This window comes from Capricornis sumatraensis, chromosome 11 (assembly GCF_032405125.1).
Source record: "Capricornis sumatraensis isolate serow.1 chromosome 11, serow.2, whole genome shotgun sequence".
NCBI classification, from domain to species: Eukaryota; Metazoa; Chordata; class Mammalia; order Artiodactyla; family Bovidae; genus Capricornis; species Capricornis sumatraensis.
The window spans coordinates 95102742-95121158 of record NC_091079.1 but is presented as its reverse complement, the minus strand read 5'-3'; the positions used below and the strand labels follow the sequence as shown (position 1 = coordinate 95121158).

Genomic DNA, 18417 nt, shown 5'->3' with positions numbered 1-18417 from the left:
AATAGACCTTGAAATGAAGATTATAAGAGATAAGGAAGGACACTGCATAATGATCAAAGGATCAATCCAAGAGGAAGACATAACAGTTGTAAACATCTATGCACCCAACATGGGAGCACCTCAATACATAAGAAAAACACTAACAGACATAAAAGGAGAAATTGACACTAACACAATAATAGTAGGAGATTTTAACACCCCACTCACACCAATGGACAGATCATCAAAACAAAAAATTAATAAGGAAACACTGGTCTTAAGTGATACATTAGATGAGATGGATCTCATTGATATCTTCAGGACATTCCATCCAAATGCAGAAGAATACACCTTATTCTCAAGTGCACATCAAACATTCTCCCAGATGGACCACATCTTGGGTCACAAATCAGACCTCAGTAAGTTTAAGAAATTTGAAATTGTTTCAAGCATCTTCTCCAACAACAGTGCTATGAGACTGCTGCTGCTGCTAAGTCACTTCAGTCGTGTCTGACTCTGTGTGACCCCATAGACGGCAGCCCACCAGGCTCCCCCGTCCCTGGGATTCTCCAGGCAAGAATACTGGAGTGGGTTGCCATTTCCTTCTCCAATGCAGGAAAGTGAAAAGTGAAAGGGAAGTCACTCAGTAGTGTCTGACTCTTTGCATCCCCATGGACCGCAGCCTACCAGGCTCCTCTGTCCATGGGATTTTCCAGGCAAGAGTATTGGAGTGGGGTGCCATCGCCTTCTCCGTTGAGACTAGATATCAGTTACAAGAAAAAATTGTAAGAAACACAAACACATGGAGATTAAACAACACGTTTCTAAATAACCAACAGATTACTGAAGAAATCAAAAGGGAAATCAATTTCCAGAAACAAAACAATGAGAGCATGACAACTCAAAACCTGTGGGATGCAGCAAAAGCAGTTCTAAGAGGGAAGCTTATAGCAATGCAGTCCTACCTCAAGAAACAAGGAAAACATCGCATAGACAGCCTAACTTAACACCTAGAATAACTGGGAAAAGAAGAACAAAAAAACTCAGAATTAGTAGGTGGAAATAAATCATAAAGATCCGAGCAGAAATAAATGGAAAAGTAATGAAAGAAGCAGTAGTAAAGATTAATGAAACTTAAAGCTGTTTCTTTGAGAAGATAAACAAAAGTCACAAACCTTTAGCCAGACTCATCAAGAAAAAAAGAGAAAAGAATCAAATCAACAAAATTAGAAATGAAAAAGGAGAGGTTACACTAGACAATGCAGAAATAAAAAGGATTTTAAGAGACTATTATGAACAGCTCTATGGCAATAAAAGAGATAACCTGGAAGAAATGGATAGATTCTTAGGAAAGTTCAGTCTTCCAGGAAGAAATAGAAATTATCAACAACCCAATTGCAAGCACTGAAATTGAAGCTGTGATCAAAAATATCCCCAGAAAGCAAAAGCCCAGGACCAGATGGCTTCACAGGAGAATTCTATCAAAGATTTAAAGAAGAGCTAATTCCTGTCCTTCTAAAACTCTTTCAGAAAATTGCAGAGGAAGGAACACTTCCAAACTTATTTTATGAGGCCACCATCACCCTGATACCAAAACCAGACAAAGACAACACAAAAAAGGAAACTGTAGGCAGTATTACTGATGAACATAGATGCAAAAATCATCAACAAAATTTTAGCAAACAGAATTCAGCAACACATCAAATAGCTCATTACACAATAATCAAGTTGGGTTTATTCCAGGGATGCAAGGATTCTTCAATATACGCAAATCAATCAGTGTGATACACCATATTAACAAATTGAAAGATAAAAACCATATGATAATCTCAATAGATGCAGAAAAAGCCTGTGACAAAATTCAGCATCCATTTATGATTAAAACTTTTTTGAAAAATGGGCATAGAAGGAATCTACCTCAACACAGTAAAGGCCATATATGATAAGCCTATAGCAAGCATTATTCTTAGTGGTGAAAAACTGAAAGCATTTCCCCCCTAAGATCAGGAACAAGACAAGGGTGTCCACTTTTGTCATTATTATTCAACATAGTGATGGAAGTCCTACCTACAGCTGTCCAAGAAGAAACAGAAACAAAAGGAATCCAGATCAGAAAAGAAGAAATAAACGTAAGACCAGAAACTATAAAATTCTTGGAGGAAAACATAGGCAGAATACTCACTGATGTAAATCAAAGCAAGATCCTTTATGATCCACTTCCTAGAGTAACGGAAATAAAAACAAAAGTAAACAAGTGGGACCTGATTAAACGTAAAAGCTTTTGCACAGCAAAGGAAACTATAAGCAGGGTGAAAAGACAACCCTCAGAATGGGAGAAAATAATGGCCAATGAAACAACTGACAGGATTAATTTCCAAAATATACAAGCAGCTCATACAACTCAATACCAGAAAAACAATCAACCCAAACAAAAAGTGCAAAAAAGACCTAAACAGACATTTCTCCAAAGAAGACATGTAGATGGCTAACAAACACATGAAAAGATGCTCAACATCGCTCATTACTAGAGAAATGCAAATCAAAACTACAGTGAGTTATTACCTCACACTGGTCAGAATGACCATCATCAAAAAGTCTACAAACAATAAATTCTGGAGAGGGTGTGGAGAAAAGGGAACACTCTTGCACTGTTGGTGGGAATGTAAATTGATACAGCCACTATGAAGAACAGCATGGTGCTCTCTTGAAAACTAGGAATAAAATCACCAAATGACCCAGTGATCCCACTCCTAGGCATATACCCTGAGGAAACCAAAATTGAAAGAGACACATGTATCCCATTGTTCATTGCAGCACAATTTACACTAGCTAGAACATGGAAGCAATCTAGATGTCCATCGACAGATGAATGAATAAAGAAGTTGTGGTACATATACACAATGACATATTACTCAGCCATAAAAAGGAATGCATTTGAATCAGTTCGAATGAGGTAGATGAACCTAGAATCTATTATACAGAGTGAAGTAAGTCAGAAAAAGAAAGATAAATATCGTATTCTAATGCCTATATACAGAATCTAGAAAAATGATACTGAAGAATTTATTTACAGGGCAACAGTGGAGAAACAGACATAGAGAACAGATTTATGGACATGGAAGAGGGGAGGAGAGGGTGAGATGTATGGAAAGAGTAACATGGAAACTTACATTACCATATGTAAAATAGATAGCCAACGGGAATTCGCTGTATGACTCAGGGAACTCAGGGGCTTTGGATCAACCAAGAGGGTGGGATGGGGAGGGACATGGGAGGGAGGTTCAAAAGGGAGGGGATATATGTATACCTATGGCTGATTGATGTTGAGGTTTGACAGAAAGCAAAATTCTATAAAGCAATTATCCTTCAATAAAAAATAAAATTAAAAAAGTATTTTCCATCAAGAGACTCACTTTAAAGGGATTTCAAAAGGCTTTTTAAAAAAAACGTTACTGAAGTATAGTTGATTTATAGTGCTGTGTTAGTTTTAGGTGTACAGCAAAGTGAATACATATACACATATCCACTCTTTTCTAGATTCTTTTCACACGTAGGCCATTATGGAGTGAAAGGCCATTAAGAATCTCCTTAGCTAAATATTTTAGGAATGAGAGCTAAGCCCCCAAATTGCAGATGAATGAAATAGGATGGTGGTCAGTAACTTTCTATAGATATAGTTTGCTAGAATCTAGATACAACTAAAATTCATGCTTTTGCAGGCTTGGGTTTTTTCTTTGGTACTTTAAAATTTCCGCTAGTTTTTCTGTTTTATTAGTGTTGATTTTGTGATTTGAAATGGAATTGTGGTTTATGGGGGTAAAAATGGTTGGGGTAGGTCTTCTACAAGGCTTTGTTTATTACATGGTCCTTAACTTTTTTGCAAAGAATTCCTGTGTAATGATTAGAGGTTCCAGATTTTTGTTTGTCTTATCTTGGGTAATTAAAGTATTTGTGCTAGATATTTGGTAAATGGGAAAAAAATCTTCTTAAATATAGGAGGAACCAAAGTCAAGGATATAATCTAGTAAAAAATATGTTTGGATTTTAAAAATGAAGGTCAGATTGAAGTAACTGAACTTGTTTTGCATAATAAAGGAGTCACTAATACTTTTGATATATATTCTGTGAGATAGAAGTTAAACCAAAATAACTTTGCATTTAGTAAGAATTAGATATCCCGATAATAAAGAATCAATATTTGGCCTTATATGAAAAAGAAATAGTAAACTATTGCCATTTATTAAGCATGTACTGTGTGTCAGATGTGGAATTTTCTCTGTGACTTTGCATTTGAACCATATGACAGTTCCTAGTTTGATCATCACGAAATGATCTCCATTTTGTGATGAGGAAACTGAGGCTTTAAGTAATTTGACTACTTAAAGTACAGCTAGAAGTCCTGAACTGAATTAAGGAATCCTCTTGTGTCTCCTGCAGAAATTTTGCCTTAACCACAAGTCTTACCTTGTACTATGGGCCATAGAGCAAGTTTGGGACATTATTGTGCTTGTTATCTAGATAGGTTTGTATTTTCTCTGAACGTTATACTGTGTAAAGGGACAATTAGAGATGATTCCAAAAGTATGTGGTGAAAGGAAAGGAGTTACTCATCTAGGTGTGAAAGGAAGTGATCTTGGTGTGGTATAGAAGGGCCTACAGATAAAAACACAAATAATTCCTTTCACACGTAGCCATCAAGCACTAAATAAGAGTCATTTTTTATATATAGTTTTGATTTCTGAAACATGTTTTTGTACATAACAAAAGCTTTTAAATTAGTTTTTCTTTTCCCCCCTCCCTTAGTGGAAAAAGTGAAAGAACAGTTAAAGCTTTCCTTGGAAACCAAGAATGGTGTCGTGCAAACTGGTGAATTAACAGTTGTGCTTGATGGACTGGTGATTGAGCAAGAAAATATAACAAACGGCAGCTCATCTCCAGCCAGTAAGCTAAGTTTGGGTTTTTAAAATTTGAAGGGAAAAAAAAATCAAGAAGTATGTAAAAAACCTAGTGTCTTTCTCTTTTGTCATTCAGTAGAAGTACAGCAAAATGGTGATGCCTTACATGAAGACAGAGAGCCTTCAGCAAGGACAACCACCAGGTAGCATGTTTTATTTTGGTGTTTGTGGCAAAGTAACACCACATTTCCCGTATATGAAGTTTCTAACCTTCATTTAGAGTTTGCCATAGACTTTAAAAGCTTATATCTAAACATATTATTTGGTTGAATTCTTATCAAAGTGATTAAAAAAAAAAAACAGCTGTAATGAGATATATTATTGGAACAAAGTGTATATCTCAGTAGTTTTTTAGGTTAGCAGATTTGGGTAACCATCACCAGTGTCTCATTTCAGAACATTCTCTTCACCCTCAAAAAAACACTGTACCCCGGGGCATTCTCTCTCCACGCCTCTTTTTTCCCAGCTCCTGCCAGCCACTCACCTTCTGTCTCAGTGGGTTTGCCTCTTCTGGCCATTTCTGTAAACAGTGTCCTACAATATATGACCTTCTGTCACTGACTTTTACTTAGCATATGATTCATCCATGCTGTAGGAAGTGTCAGAACTTCATTCTTTTTTTTAAAATTGGAAATGGCTCTTAAAAATCTGTATTTAGGCATATTTTATCGGTAAATAGAGTCAAGTGATGTGGAAAAGTGGTTATCTCACTGCTGTCTTGAGTTGGCAGCTTCCCGTAACTGCTAGAAGATAGATATTACACCGATTGTGGTCTCTCCTTAGAGGTCATCCTGCCATCTCAGCAACTCCCATAGATTCACATTCGATGACAATTAATAGAAACGTTCTATTTGAAATAATTTGAATTAGAATAAAAGCATGTAATAGATCAATTATAATGGAATGAACATGTGAAAGTACATTGCTGTGAAATACATTTGAAAAATCATGCTGTTACATGACAAAGTGTGACTTTTATTAATCTACAGTTGCTAATATTGCTACTAAATTGCTATTAAATGATCTTCACAGAGCCCTTGAACAGATCAGTATGTCTTCTGAATATATGTTTAGCTTAAATAAATGTATTTGTTTAGATTAACATGATTATTCACATTGAGAAAATTCAAAACTGAAAAGTGAAAAGTCATTCAGGCATGTGCAACTCTTTGTGGCCCCATGGAATTCTCTAGGCCATAGTACTGGAGTGGGTAGCCTTTTCCTTGCTCCAGGGGATCTTCCCAACCCAAGGATGGAACTCAGGTCTCCCACATTGCAGGTGGATTCTTTACCAGCTGAGCCACAAGGGAAGCCCAAGAATACTGGAGTGGGTAGCCTATGCCTTCTCAAGCGGGCCTTCCCGACCCGGGAATCAAACTGAAAGGATACAGCAATTAGGTAGATTAAAATGCTCTAGTGCGCATGTGTGTGTGCATATATATACATATATATATATGTATCAAAAATTATAACTTTTGCAATGAAATTTTAGATGGTTAAAGGAGCCTGAATCACTACCAACCTAAAGACTAATGTTATTTATTATGTAACAATACATTTTGAATCAAAGATTAGTTCTACAGCACCAGGAAAACTTGAGTTGCATTCTTTTACTCTGTCTCCCAGATCACTGATCCTTGCTGAGTGGCTTAGGGAAGGGTGTACAAATCAGATTAACTTGACAGAAATTTCAAAGCTTTGTGTGCCTGCTAAGTTGGTTGAGTCGTGTCTGACTCTGTGTGACCCTATGGACTGTAGCCTGCCAGCCTCCTCTGTCCATGGGGGTTCTCTAGGCAAGAATACTGGAGCAGGTCACCATGCCCTCTTTCCAGGAGATCTTCCCGACCCAGGGATCGAACCCAAGTCTCTTAGGTCTCTTTCATGGGCAGGCGGGTTCTTTACCATCTGTGCCACCTGGGCAGCCCTTTCAAAGCTTTACCTGCCCAAAATTCCTGAACACATCTCATTCTAAATATGTAGGTGACAAGGGAAAGTGTTGTTAGTTCGTCCAGGTACTTGCTGAGTGCGTGTTTGGTGCCAGGCACTAGTCCAAGCACTAAGAATACTAGTCCTGTTCCTGTGGAATCTTCATTCTGGCAGGACAGAGGTAGATAGTAGACAAGTGAGGAAAGAAATTAGCTAATTGGACACAGTGATAAGAACTATGAAGTCATTGAAACACAGGACAGGATGACAGGAATGTAAAGGAACCCTTTATAAAGAGAAATGTCGTGGAATCATCTCTGTGGAAGTGCCATTCAAACTACAATTAAAAGGCCAAAAATGTGCCATCCATGCAGAGATTTGAGGGAAGAGCATTCCAGGCAGAGGAAATAGCAAGTAAAACAAGGACACTGATTCTTCCTAGTTGATTTTTGTTCCGCGTGCGTGCTTGTGTGTGCTCAGTCCTGTCTGACTCTTTGCGACCCTGTGAACTGTAGCCCACCAGATTCCTCTGCCCCTGGGATTTTTCAGACACGGGTACTGGAGTGGGTTGCCGTTTCTTCCTCCAGGGAATCTTGCCAACCCAGGGATCAAAACCATGTCTGTTACATCTCCTGCACTGCAGGCAGATTCTTTACCACTGAGCCATTGGAGAAGCCCTTTTGCTCTGTAGATTCTTCTAACTCTAGAATATGTTTAACCTTTCTTTGATAATCTTGTAAGTCATTATAATTTTACTCCCTGTATCTAAAGTTTGTAATAAACATTTGAAGACTCTTCGGCATGATTTTCATACAAAATTGATATACTAATGTATCTATTGGAAGGTAGGCAAGGAATAGCTTGGAGAGAAATAGATCAGAGAGATAGATGAGGTGGGGCAGGACTGAGATGTGCTCTGATTTATTTATTTTTTTAAATTAAGAAAAAAAATTAAGGCTGCTCTGTGGAGAAGACGTATAGGTTTACCAGTGTATTTGGGAAAGTTCTCCTGATTACTTACATGATACTGCCTAACTCCCTGCCTATAAGATTTAAAATGCTTGATTTTGTAATTGTAGACATATTTATTTATTTGCAGTAACGAATACACTGTAAATTCTTTTAACTCTGGAATATAATATTTAGCTTTCTGTGATCATCATGTACTCATTATTTTAGTGCTGGCAATAGCTTGCGATCAATATCGTAAGACGTTTTTGGTCTTTTCAGCACTCAACAGTTTGGAATTGATTTTTATAAGTTTCATGACCTTTTTGAAAATACTTCCAGACATTTAAAAAATAAATCTAATATTCTTAGACTTAAATATTTAAAATACACAATTTGATCATTGCTTTGAGGTACTTTTGACAGTATGATTATATATCTCAATATACGTTTACTGTGTGGTTACACTTAGAACTGAAAGTAATTTAAACTTTAAGTATGTAATAAAATGTAAAATGTAAAAAAATGTTTTAAAAAAGTAATCAAGATATCTCTTGTTCATTACTCTTTATACCTATCATTTTGCTTCAGTGTTAAGAGCTTCGTAAATGTTCTTACAAAATTTCTGATGAAAAGTTATGTGATTGTTTTTAATTCATTGAAGTAAGATATCTTTTTTGTTTGTTTTTTTGAAGGTTGGCTGCTGAAGATACTAACGGGATAGATAATCACATACCTACAAACACTGTAGTACAAAACTCATGCTGTTCATCTGTAATTAACGGGGACAGCACACCATCTCCATCTCAGGTTGCTGCCAGACCCAAAAACACACCAGCTCCAAAACCACTCACATTTGAGCCTGCCAATGACACTGGTAAGCATGTGTACTTACGACATATTATTCAAATGAAAACTAAATTTTACCTATCTGTACATACACTTTTCTTATTATACAATCTTTCTTAATCTTCAGTTTTGTAAAAGGAATTTTAAGATTATACCACCTGAATTTTTTTTTCATAATTTGAATTTTCCTAGATTATTTAGGAAGATATTCCAAAACATAATAGCACATTTCAGTAAGCAAGTACAAGTACATGCGTGATAGTCAATCTTAGGGTTTATGCTACAAAAAAATTACTGTTTATAATGTAGAATGTATTTCTAAAAGCACTTTAGGGAATTCATTGATTTGTTAGTGATGAATGATTCCTTTAACCATTTTGGTTAAATGGTTCTCTTTTGCCAGACAGATATTTACTGCTTGGCATGTAATTTAGTAAAAAAAATGTATTGTGAGGTGATACAGCGCTCTGAAAGTTTTGTATTTTCTAAGGGGAAGTGTTCTACTATTATAGAAGGACTGTCTATGGAAGAATTTTTTCTGTAATTGTGTTTTTCAGTGGATTCAGCTGTAATATTCATACATCATTTTTTGTTTGATCTTTATAAATTAACTCTTTCAGATGAATTCCTTGAAACTCAAACATCTTAAGACTTCTTAAGATTACTAGTGTATGTCCTGAGGCTAGAGTTGGCATCCTGTCTTTTGATCCCAGAGCCTGTATTCTTTCCCTCATCTATTTTTGGGATTATTCAAAAGTATAAACATGTAAAGAAGTAATTATATGAAAATAGATGGGGATGGGTTTATAGAGAAGACTGTTGTGTATTTATACTGAAGGTTGGGGAAATATTTACTGTGCATGTTGTGAGTTTTTGTAAATGTGGGAACTGACACTATGGTTTTCTGAAAATGTAATTTATTAATGCTCCTTTTTTTTTATAAAAAAGATAGGCTTAAACATCCTAAGTCCTCATAATAAGTTGACACTTTCATTGTTAATTTAAGGTGTCTGGAAAATGAGAGAAAATAAACACAGATGACCAGGCTGAAATGAGTGAACAGGATCATTTATTTGTTTTCTGATTCTGGTATGCTTTCTAGTAAGAACGTTTGTCTCAGATTTATTAGCAAAGGGATAAAGGAACAAATTAAGAACAGACCAGTTAAAACGATTCCCATTGAGAATTTTCCCTTGTGGTCCAGTGGTTAGGATTTGGCACGTTCACTCCTGGGGCCAGGCTGAGGTTTAATTGTTTGGGGGACTAAGATCCCACAAGCCTCAAGGTGCAGCCAAAAAGCCCGTCCCTAAACAAAATATATGAACACCAGCTTTTATGCCTGATGTTCCATCTTTTATGGATCTGTATGAAAAAGCATCATAATATCAGCATCCTTGCTAATTCCAAGAGAGTAAATACAGTAGTAAGTTTCATAGAACTCTGCTTATATTATGGATCCTCAGTTAAATTTATAGTTTTAAAAAATAGTCTGGGAAAATAAGTGTGGGAAGGACCACCCATGTATATGGTTTACCACCAAATAATCACCCACAGAAAAATGGTTTATATTAGTACTAGAGTTCTTAATAATAAAACATAAATCCAGTGCATTTGACCTATAGATTTGTAGATTATCAGATATACCTATATTTACCCATACCAAAAATGACACACAAACTGGGTATCCACCCATAAAGAAATTTAGATTGTAAACATTGTAACTTCCTTGAGAATCCGCTGAAGAGGTTGTAAAAATAAAAATACCCTTATGTGACCAGACTTGATTTGTTATATGGGATTATCATTAGATTCATTAGAGCAGTAGATCCAATTCTGTTATTTCTGTAAGTAATCAGGACCAATTACTGAGTCTATTCCTTTTTCATGAGAACTATAAGAATTTTGAATGGTCATTTAAGAAAGGCTTTTACAGTCATTCTATTTCATTCTTGTTATCACCTTCCAGTTAAAAGTGTATGGAATTTGGAGATTTAGCTCTTCTTCCTAAAATATTTAGCTGTTAGAATAGATTGGCCAAAGTATCTATTGACCACTAGATAGCTGCATGTTTGGGCTTGTGGGCTTATTCAGATGTTGTTGCAAAAGAGAGAACTTGCTGAGTTCCCCCTCATTGTAGAATCTCCAGTTTATATTCTGCTTCTAATTTTGTACTTTATAGACTGCTTCTGTTGGGAACAGATTTGCCTTCACATTCTTCTCTTATCCTCGCCTGAAATTTCAAGATGAAAGTAAAACACACGCGAGGGACTAGAATTGAAGGTGCCATCGTAAATAATTCCCATGACATTCTCTGTAATTGCAAGGAAGCTTAAGACGATCAGAATAACAGCTAATATCTGTTCTACACATGTTCCAAACACCATATACCCACTGATCAGTACAGCTCTCAGGATAACTCTGTGAAAACAGGCACTGGTGTTTCCTCCTGAAGGAGCTGAGGCCCAGAGGTCCCAGCTGGTAGAGGAGCTGTCCCTGACACCCGCTCTGTGGCCCTCTCCTCCCTGCTCTCCTGCTCATTTAAATGTGTGGTGTCTATAGTGCCTACTGTTGGGCTGTTCATCTTTGGTTATGCCTTTGATAAACTTCAGATAATATTCCCCCAGTCAACTTAGTGATTGTGTTTGCATGTTCTTTGACACATGACAAAACAATCCAACTGCCCTCATTCCATTGGGTGGTTTAGAAAGGCTTCTGGAACCTACTTTGTTGGTAGAAACCACTTTAGCAGTGTCTTCTGTATAATCTGGCATCCCTCAGTAGGAAGATGAATTCAGGTATATTTTTCAAGGGGTAGTCTTCTTTAAGGTGTTGGTGTAAAAATAGGATTCTTTTTTCTGTAATCAAGAACTTTAAAAGTCAGTTTGCATTGTTAGAGTGGTGATGGAGTGGAGTGTGCATATTTTGTGTGTAACATATTACATGTTTTTAATCCATTACCTGTGATTCCAAAATCCTAAAATCCTTAAAACCAAAAGTTTTTTGGTAAACTCACTTGATGGCAGAATGACTAGGACTAACTTGAAGGTATTTATAATTTTTTCTGCTTAGTATGAATATCCTTCTGTTTCACTCCAGAAATGATACTGTGTTTAACTACAGTGTCCCCAGTCTGACTTGATATTAGTGTAATAGATAATATATGTGCCATACTACCTTTTTACATTCCAAAGTTATGAATTCTGAAACACACTTGGCCCTAAGAGTTTCAGATGAGGGGTTATGGCCTGGAACTGCAGATAAATGATTTCTTTTCACCAAAGACAGTATTGTACATGAGGGCTTTGGAGGGGAGGGCATTTTCCCTTACCCCTACCTGTTCTTTTGAGTCTTAAGAAGATCCATTTGCTAAGTTTAGTTGGTAAATACTGATACTTATTTTAAGCTAAAGTGGGAGGCAGTCATGATTGAAAAGATTAGATTTGGTTTCTAACAGGACTGCGTTCCAATCCTAGCTCTGTCGTTGAACACTTTAACCGTGGGTTTTCATTCAGTTGTTCAGTCATGTCGGACTCTTTGCAACCCCATGGACTGCAGCATGCCAGGCTTCCCTGTCCTTCACTATCTCCTGAAGCTTGCTCAAAATCACGTCCATTGAATCGGTGATGCCATCCAACCGTCTCATCCTCTGTCGTCCCCTTCTCCTCCTGCCTTCAGTCGTTCCTAGCATCAGGTCTTTTCCGAGTTGGCTCTTTACATCAGGTGGCCAGAGTATTGGAGCTTCAGGATCATCATCAGTCCTTCCAGTGAATATTCAGGACTGATTTCCTTTAAGATTGACTGGTTTGATCTCCTTGCTGTCTAAGAGATTCTCAGTTGGAAGCATCAAATTCTTTGTCACTCAGCCATCTTTATGGTCCAACTGTCACATCCATACATAACTACTACTAAATGGACCTTTGTCAGCAAAGTAATGTCTTTGCTTTTTAATACACTGTCTAGGGTTGTCATAGCTTTTCTTCCAAGGAGTAAGTATCTTTTAATTTCACGGCTGTAGTCATTGTCTGCAGTGTTTTTGGCGCCCAAGAAGAGAAAGTCCATCACTGTTTTCATTTTTTTCCCCGCCTATTTGCCATAAAGTGATGGGACCCAATGCCATGATCTTAGTTTTTTGAATATTGAGTTTTAAACCAGCTTTTCCACTCTCCTCTTTTATCTTCTTGAAGAGTCTCTTTAGTTCCTCTTCTCTTTCTGCCATGAGGGTGGTATCATCTGCATGTCTGAAGTTGTTGATACTTCTTCCAACAATCTTGATTCCAGCTTGTGACTCATCCAACCAGGCATTTCACATGATGTACTCAGCGTATAAGCATGTGACCTTGGACAAATTTAGCATTCTAAAAATTTAGGTTCTCCACTTATAAAATGAAACAAATACTTAGTAATACCTTACAGGATTGTTTCAAAGGTTAAATGAGATAAATTTAAAACATCTACCATGTTTCTAGGACAGTAATAGTTAAGAAAAATAGGATTTTCTTCTCTACTTTCCCCCTTTGACCTTAGCTTCTAGAAGAAATGACTTTTTCTAATGTATAATTATTGCTTTACTAATAAAATAGAGCTCAGTATGGTAAGGCAGAACTAACCTATTTCACAAATTTATTAGACTTTTGCTTTTAGTTGTTTATTTTGAAATACAGATTCACAAAAAGTTACCAGGAAATGTACAGGGAGGTCCCATGTTCCCTTCATTGGCCTCCCTGAATGTTAATGTCTTGTATAACTATAGTACTGTATGAAAATGAGGGAATTGACATTGACACAGCCCCCATTTCACGGGTTATACCTGTGCAGAGAGAGAGAGAGAGAGTGTGTGTGTGTGTGTGTGTGTGTGTGTGTGTGTGTGCACGCACGTGCAGTTTTGTCATGTGGCTTCATGTAACTAGCACTGCAATCAAGACACGAAACTGCATCATCACCAAAGGCTCCCTAGTGCTCCCCCTCCTTTAAAGCCATAGCCACTTTCAGGTGTGAATTGTAAAGAAATTTAGTGTATATATAGTGTGTGTGTATACAATCAGTTTTTCATGTCATACTTTTTAAAAGGAGCAGAAATGATACTGGGTACTTCAATATTTCCTCCTTTTCCTGCTTTAATTAGAGGACAAATGGACGGTGCTATGAGATGTACATACCATAAAGTCCATGGGAGATTAATTTTCAGAAATAAAACCTGAAGTGAGGGAGATCTGTCTCCTAAATCAAAAGTCATAATTGCATGGAGTCAGGCTTGTGATACACTCATTGAGAAGCCAAGTCAGAGGCTGTGATCTTACACCTGTAGAGAAGGAAATGCTTTGCATAAGCTTCTGCTGTCATTGCTGTCACATGGGATTTTAATTGTTTGCCTCCATACAATTTTTCTGTTCTTTCCTGAGGAAGGAACCTATGATCCCTCCCTGCCTGCCTGCCTCCTTGTTTCTTATCGTCTTTATTGTTAAGTTTATCCGTTCAGTCATCCTTGTATCATTTGTTAAGAGGTATTTATTTTGCAACTACAATAGACTGAACACTACCTGGTTGCTGGTTACATATGCATTAATCAGAGTTTCTCAGCTTTGGCACTCTTGACATTTTGGGCTAGATAATTCTCAGTTGTGGGTGGCTGTCCCTGTGCATTTTAGGATCATAGCAGCCTTCCTGGCCTGAACCCACTAGATGCCAGTAACACCCACCCATTCCCCTAGTTGTAACAACCAGACATGTCTTCAGACATTGCTAAGTGTCTTCAGTGGATGTCCTGTTTAGAACCATTGATATATATGAATAGTCATCCCTCTAATCAAATGCATGCTGCCAGTACCCCACTGAGAACTTGCCCTGCTATTAACATCTTGCATTACTGTGGCATATTTGTTATTCATATAATTAATGAAGCAGTATAAGTGCACTATGATTAATGAAAGCCCACAGTTTATGTTAAGGTTCACTCTTGGTATTGCCTGGGTTCAGTGAGATTTGAGAAATGCATATTGCCATGTGCTTACCATCACAGTATCATTCAGAATTATTTCACTCTTAACAGTCGCTGTGCTCCACTCGTTCATCTCCTTTTCCACACTCCTAGCAGCCACGGATCCTTTTCTCTCTCTCTAGTTTGGCCTTTATCACAATGTCATATGTAGCTATTTTAGACTGGCTTCTTTTACTAAGAAATATGAATTTAAGCTGAGTGCCAAAGAATTGATGCTTTTGAACTGTGGTGTTGGAGAAGACTCTTGAGAGTCCCTTGGACTGCAAGGAGATCCAACCAGTCCATTCTTTAGGAGATCAGTCCTGTGTGTTCATTGGAAGGACTGATGTTGAAGCTGAAATTCCAATAGTTTGGCCACCTGATGCGAAGAGCTGACTTATTAGAAAAGACTCTGATGTTGGGAAAGATTGAAGGCAGGAGGAAAAGGGGACGACAGAGGATGGGATAGTTGGATGGCATCACTGACTCAATGGACATGAGTTTGAGTAAACTCCAGGAGTTGGTGATGGACAGGGAAGCCTGGCGTGCTGTGGTCCATGGGATTGCAAAGAGTCGGACATGACTGAGCGACTGAACTGACCTGATGAGTTTAAAGCTTTTCTATGTATTTTTGTGGCGTGATATCTCATTTATGTTTGTTGCTGAATAGTATTCCATTGTATGGATGTACCATAGTATGTCTATCTGTTCACCTATGCTTTGTCCACAACCAAGCATTGTGGTGGTTTATAGTTTTTCACAATTATGAATAAAGCGGATGTAAATATTCACGTGCAGGTTTTGATGTGGACCTAAGTTTTCAACTGAGCTTAGTTGAAGACTGTGACTTCGGGATCTTACGATAAGAGTATTATTACTTTTGTAAGAAACTGCCAGTGGCAAACTGACACCCAAAATGGTTGTGTCTTTTGCGTTTCCACTACCAGTGAATGAGAATTTTTGCATTTTGAGGATAGTTTACTTTTTAAATTTTGAAGCAACACTGAATCTTCTCATTTAGAGAGAATTCTGTCTCCAGTCTATGCTTTAAAATACCTTTAAGAAACGTTTTTTCTTTTTCTTCAGATAGGTCTTGAGTGTAATCTTGATGTTGAACTTGAATCTATCTGATCATGGTGCTGAAATGTTTTGGTCAAATTAATAATTGGTTCTAATTTTATTTTCAATTGATTCTCTTGTGATATAAATAAATACTCTTATCTCTCTCAATGAGTTTTACCATTTTATATTTGGTATTTTTCACTTCTCTCTTGTCTTAATGCATTTTTATACATAACCCATGGTATTGAAATGGAGTGGTAATTATGATCTTCCTTTTTTTGTTCTGATTTTAAAATTTGTTCCTGATCTTGATAGGAAGTTCTTCTAATGTTTTACCATTAATATATCATGCTTACTCTTGGTTTCTGGTAGATAATTAGATTATTTTTGAGTTTTCCTAGATTCCTCTTATCAACAGTTTTATCAATATTTTTTGAATCTTTTTTGATATGTATTGAAAATAAACAGGTAGCTTTTAACTTTTAACCTGTTAAATATGGTTTCCTAACAATTTCCTAATATTGACCCATTGTTTAATTTATTCAGTTTCAGTTTTAGGGTTATATTACTCTTAGAGAATAAATTAAGAAACTCCTTCTTCTTTTTTGCCACCAATGTACTGTAACATTTCAGAGAACACGGGGGTAATCTGTTCCTTGAAGGCTCAAAAACTGAGTGTGTTGACTTTTGGAGGGACACTGTTCGATCTTTTATCCTCTTTTACATTTCTACTCTGATTGATCAATTTTTCTTTCTCTTGAGTTAGTTTAGTTAATATATTTTAGACTTACTGATATAAAGGTGTACATGGTATTCCAAATGCTATTCAAACTATATTTTTCTCTATAAAATTTGCTAAGGCACTATTTCATGGTTTTTCCAACCTTACTTCTAAGAATTCATCTGAAGCATTTGCTAAAAATACAGATCCCAGAGATTCCCTAAGAGATTCAGTAATTCTAGAATGGAAAGTGAGAGCTATACTTTCTACAATATCCAACAGATTATAATCAGGTTAGGAAATTCTGATCTATTATATTTTTCTTATAATTTGTTTCCTTCTCCCATTTTCCCCTGGGTCTGGAATTGAAAGCTAAGCTCACTTATTGCTATTCTTTCTTATACCCTTGGATACCTCTTTGCCATGTCAAATATTTCATACAAGTATTTCCATGCCATTAATTTCCTTAAAGTTGGTGATTTCATAACTATTATTTTTCTTTAATTTAATAATTATTTAAGGTTTTATAAAAAAATCTTCTAAGCTAAACTGATTGCAGGTGGGGGGAACTGTCATTTTTATGGACATGTAAGCATCAATTTTCTTACTAGTAAAATGGGTAGTATCTTCCTCATAGCATTGTTCTGTGGGAATTAAATAAGATAATCCTTAACAAATGTTCAGAATCTGCCAGACTTTCAGTAAACATTTCAGTAAGTTATATATTTTTTTTGTTTCTAGTTTTCTTGAATTATAATCAGAGTTTCACCTCCTGATTGTAAAATAGGAATTTTTCTTTGGCCCTTTACGTGTCATTTTTTTTCCTTAAAATTCCTAGATTGTTTGGATGGAATGTGTATGTAATGAAAACTCAGAACTACTTCTCTAATGCTGTAATTTAGGACAGGTATATTGACTGTGTCATTCAGTCCTTCATGTACTTAATTAATGTTTCTACTAATGTTCTTTTTTTCTGCCTAGTTCTGAGAGAGATATGTTTACTGCTTCTTCTGTGATTTGTCCTTGAACTGAACATTTATTGTTTTCATATGCCAGGTTCATTGTAACTGTTGAGAATACAAAAGTGGAACAAGTCTGACAAAGTGTTGCATTTTGAACTAATGGAAAAAGAAATAAAAACAAACTATTTCAGAACATGAGAAGCAAAACAGTCTAGTAGGCAGCGTGGGCTGAGGGTGGGGCAGGTGCAGAATTAAATAAGGTGCCTGAGCGCTGCCTTTCTGAAGGAGTGGTTGAGCCTGCACTCTGCGTGATAAGAAGCAGGAGCTGTTCTGAGGCCAGCGCACGTCCTTGAGGGGAGGGAGTTCGCTCTGCTCACAGGGCAGAAGGGAGACCACCGTGAGAAGTCAGGTGGAGCTGTGGGGCCGACTATGTGGAGTGTTTCTCATGAGCCATGGTAAAGAACTTGGAATTTACTCTGGGTGCAATAGGTGTGTTTAATTAGGGAGTGAAACGATCTTTTGTATGCTTCTAAGAGATTACTTTGGCTGCTGTTTGGAGAATGGGTTGGAGTTGGACCGGAGAGGAAGTGGGCAGACCAGTTAGGATGCTGTTGCAGCGAGCGAGGAATAGTGAGGGGGCCAGTGGTGCAGATGGAGAGAAGAGCTGAGAGCACTTGGAGGAGCTGAATTGTTGTCAGAGAGAAGGGTTTGCCTTGAACAGCTAAGAGCTGCTGTTTAATAATTAATTTTCCTCTTCTGTTTTTAACACTTTGTTAGCATGTGTTTTAGTATGATAAGGGTTTATGATTCTTTCTTATTGGGCCGGATTATCTTGTCTGAAATATTCCACTTTTTCCATTTAGCGTTATTTTGCTTTCCAAAGACTGTTGCTAATCTTTTCTTTTTTTGGAAATCAATTTCTACATTGATCAAGATTGAAAGTTAAATGAAAAAGTTCACTTTTGGACATCATATATTCCATGAATTCTAAATATCATGTAAGAGACCAGAATTTACTCTCTCTGTGCACATTCTCTTTTC

At 36.9% G+C, this 18417-nt stretch overlaps 1 protein-coding gene across 1 annotated transcript in view; it reads left to right on the top strand.

Moving 5' to 3' along the window:
* Nucleotides 1-18417, top strand: part of WWP1 (WW domain containing E3 ubiquitin protein ligase 1) — a 95723-nt gene that overhangs the window by 24394 nt on the left and 52912 nt on the right. Inside the window, exons 4-6 of the mRNA XM_068983256.1 lie at nt 4783-4920; nt 5011-5077; nt 8504-8685. Of these exons, the coding sequence (XP_068839357.1) occupies nt 4783-4920; nt 5011-5077; nt 8504-8685 (387 nt within the window). The remainder of the gene's footprint in view (nt 1-4782; nt 4921-5010; nt 5078-8503; nt 8686-18417) is intronic.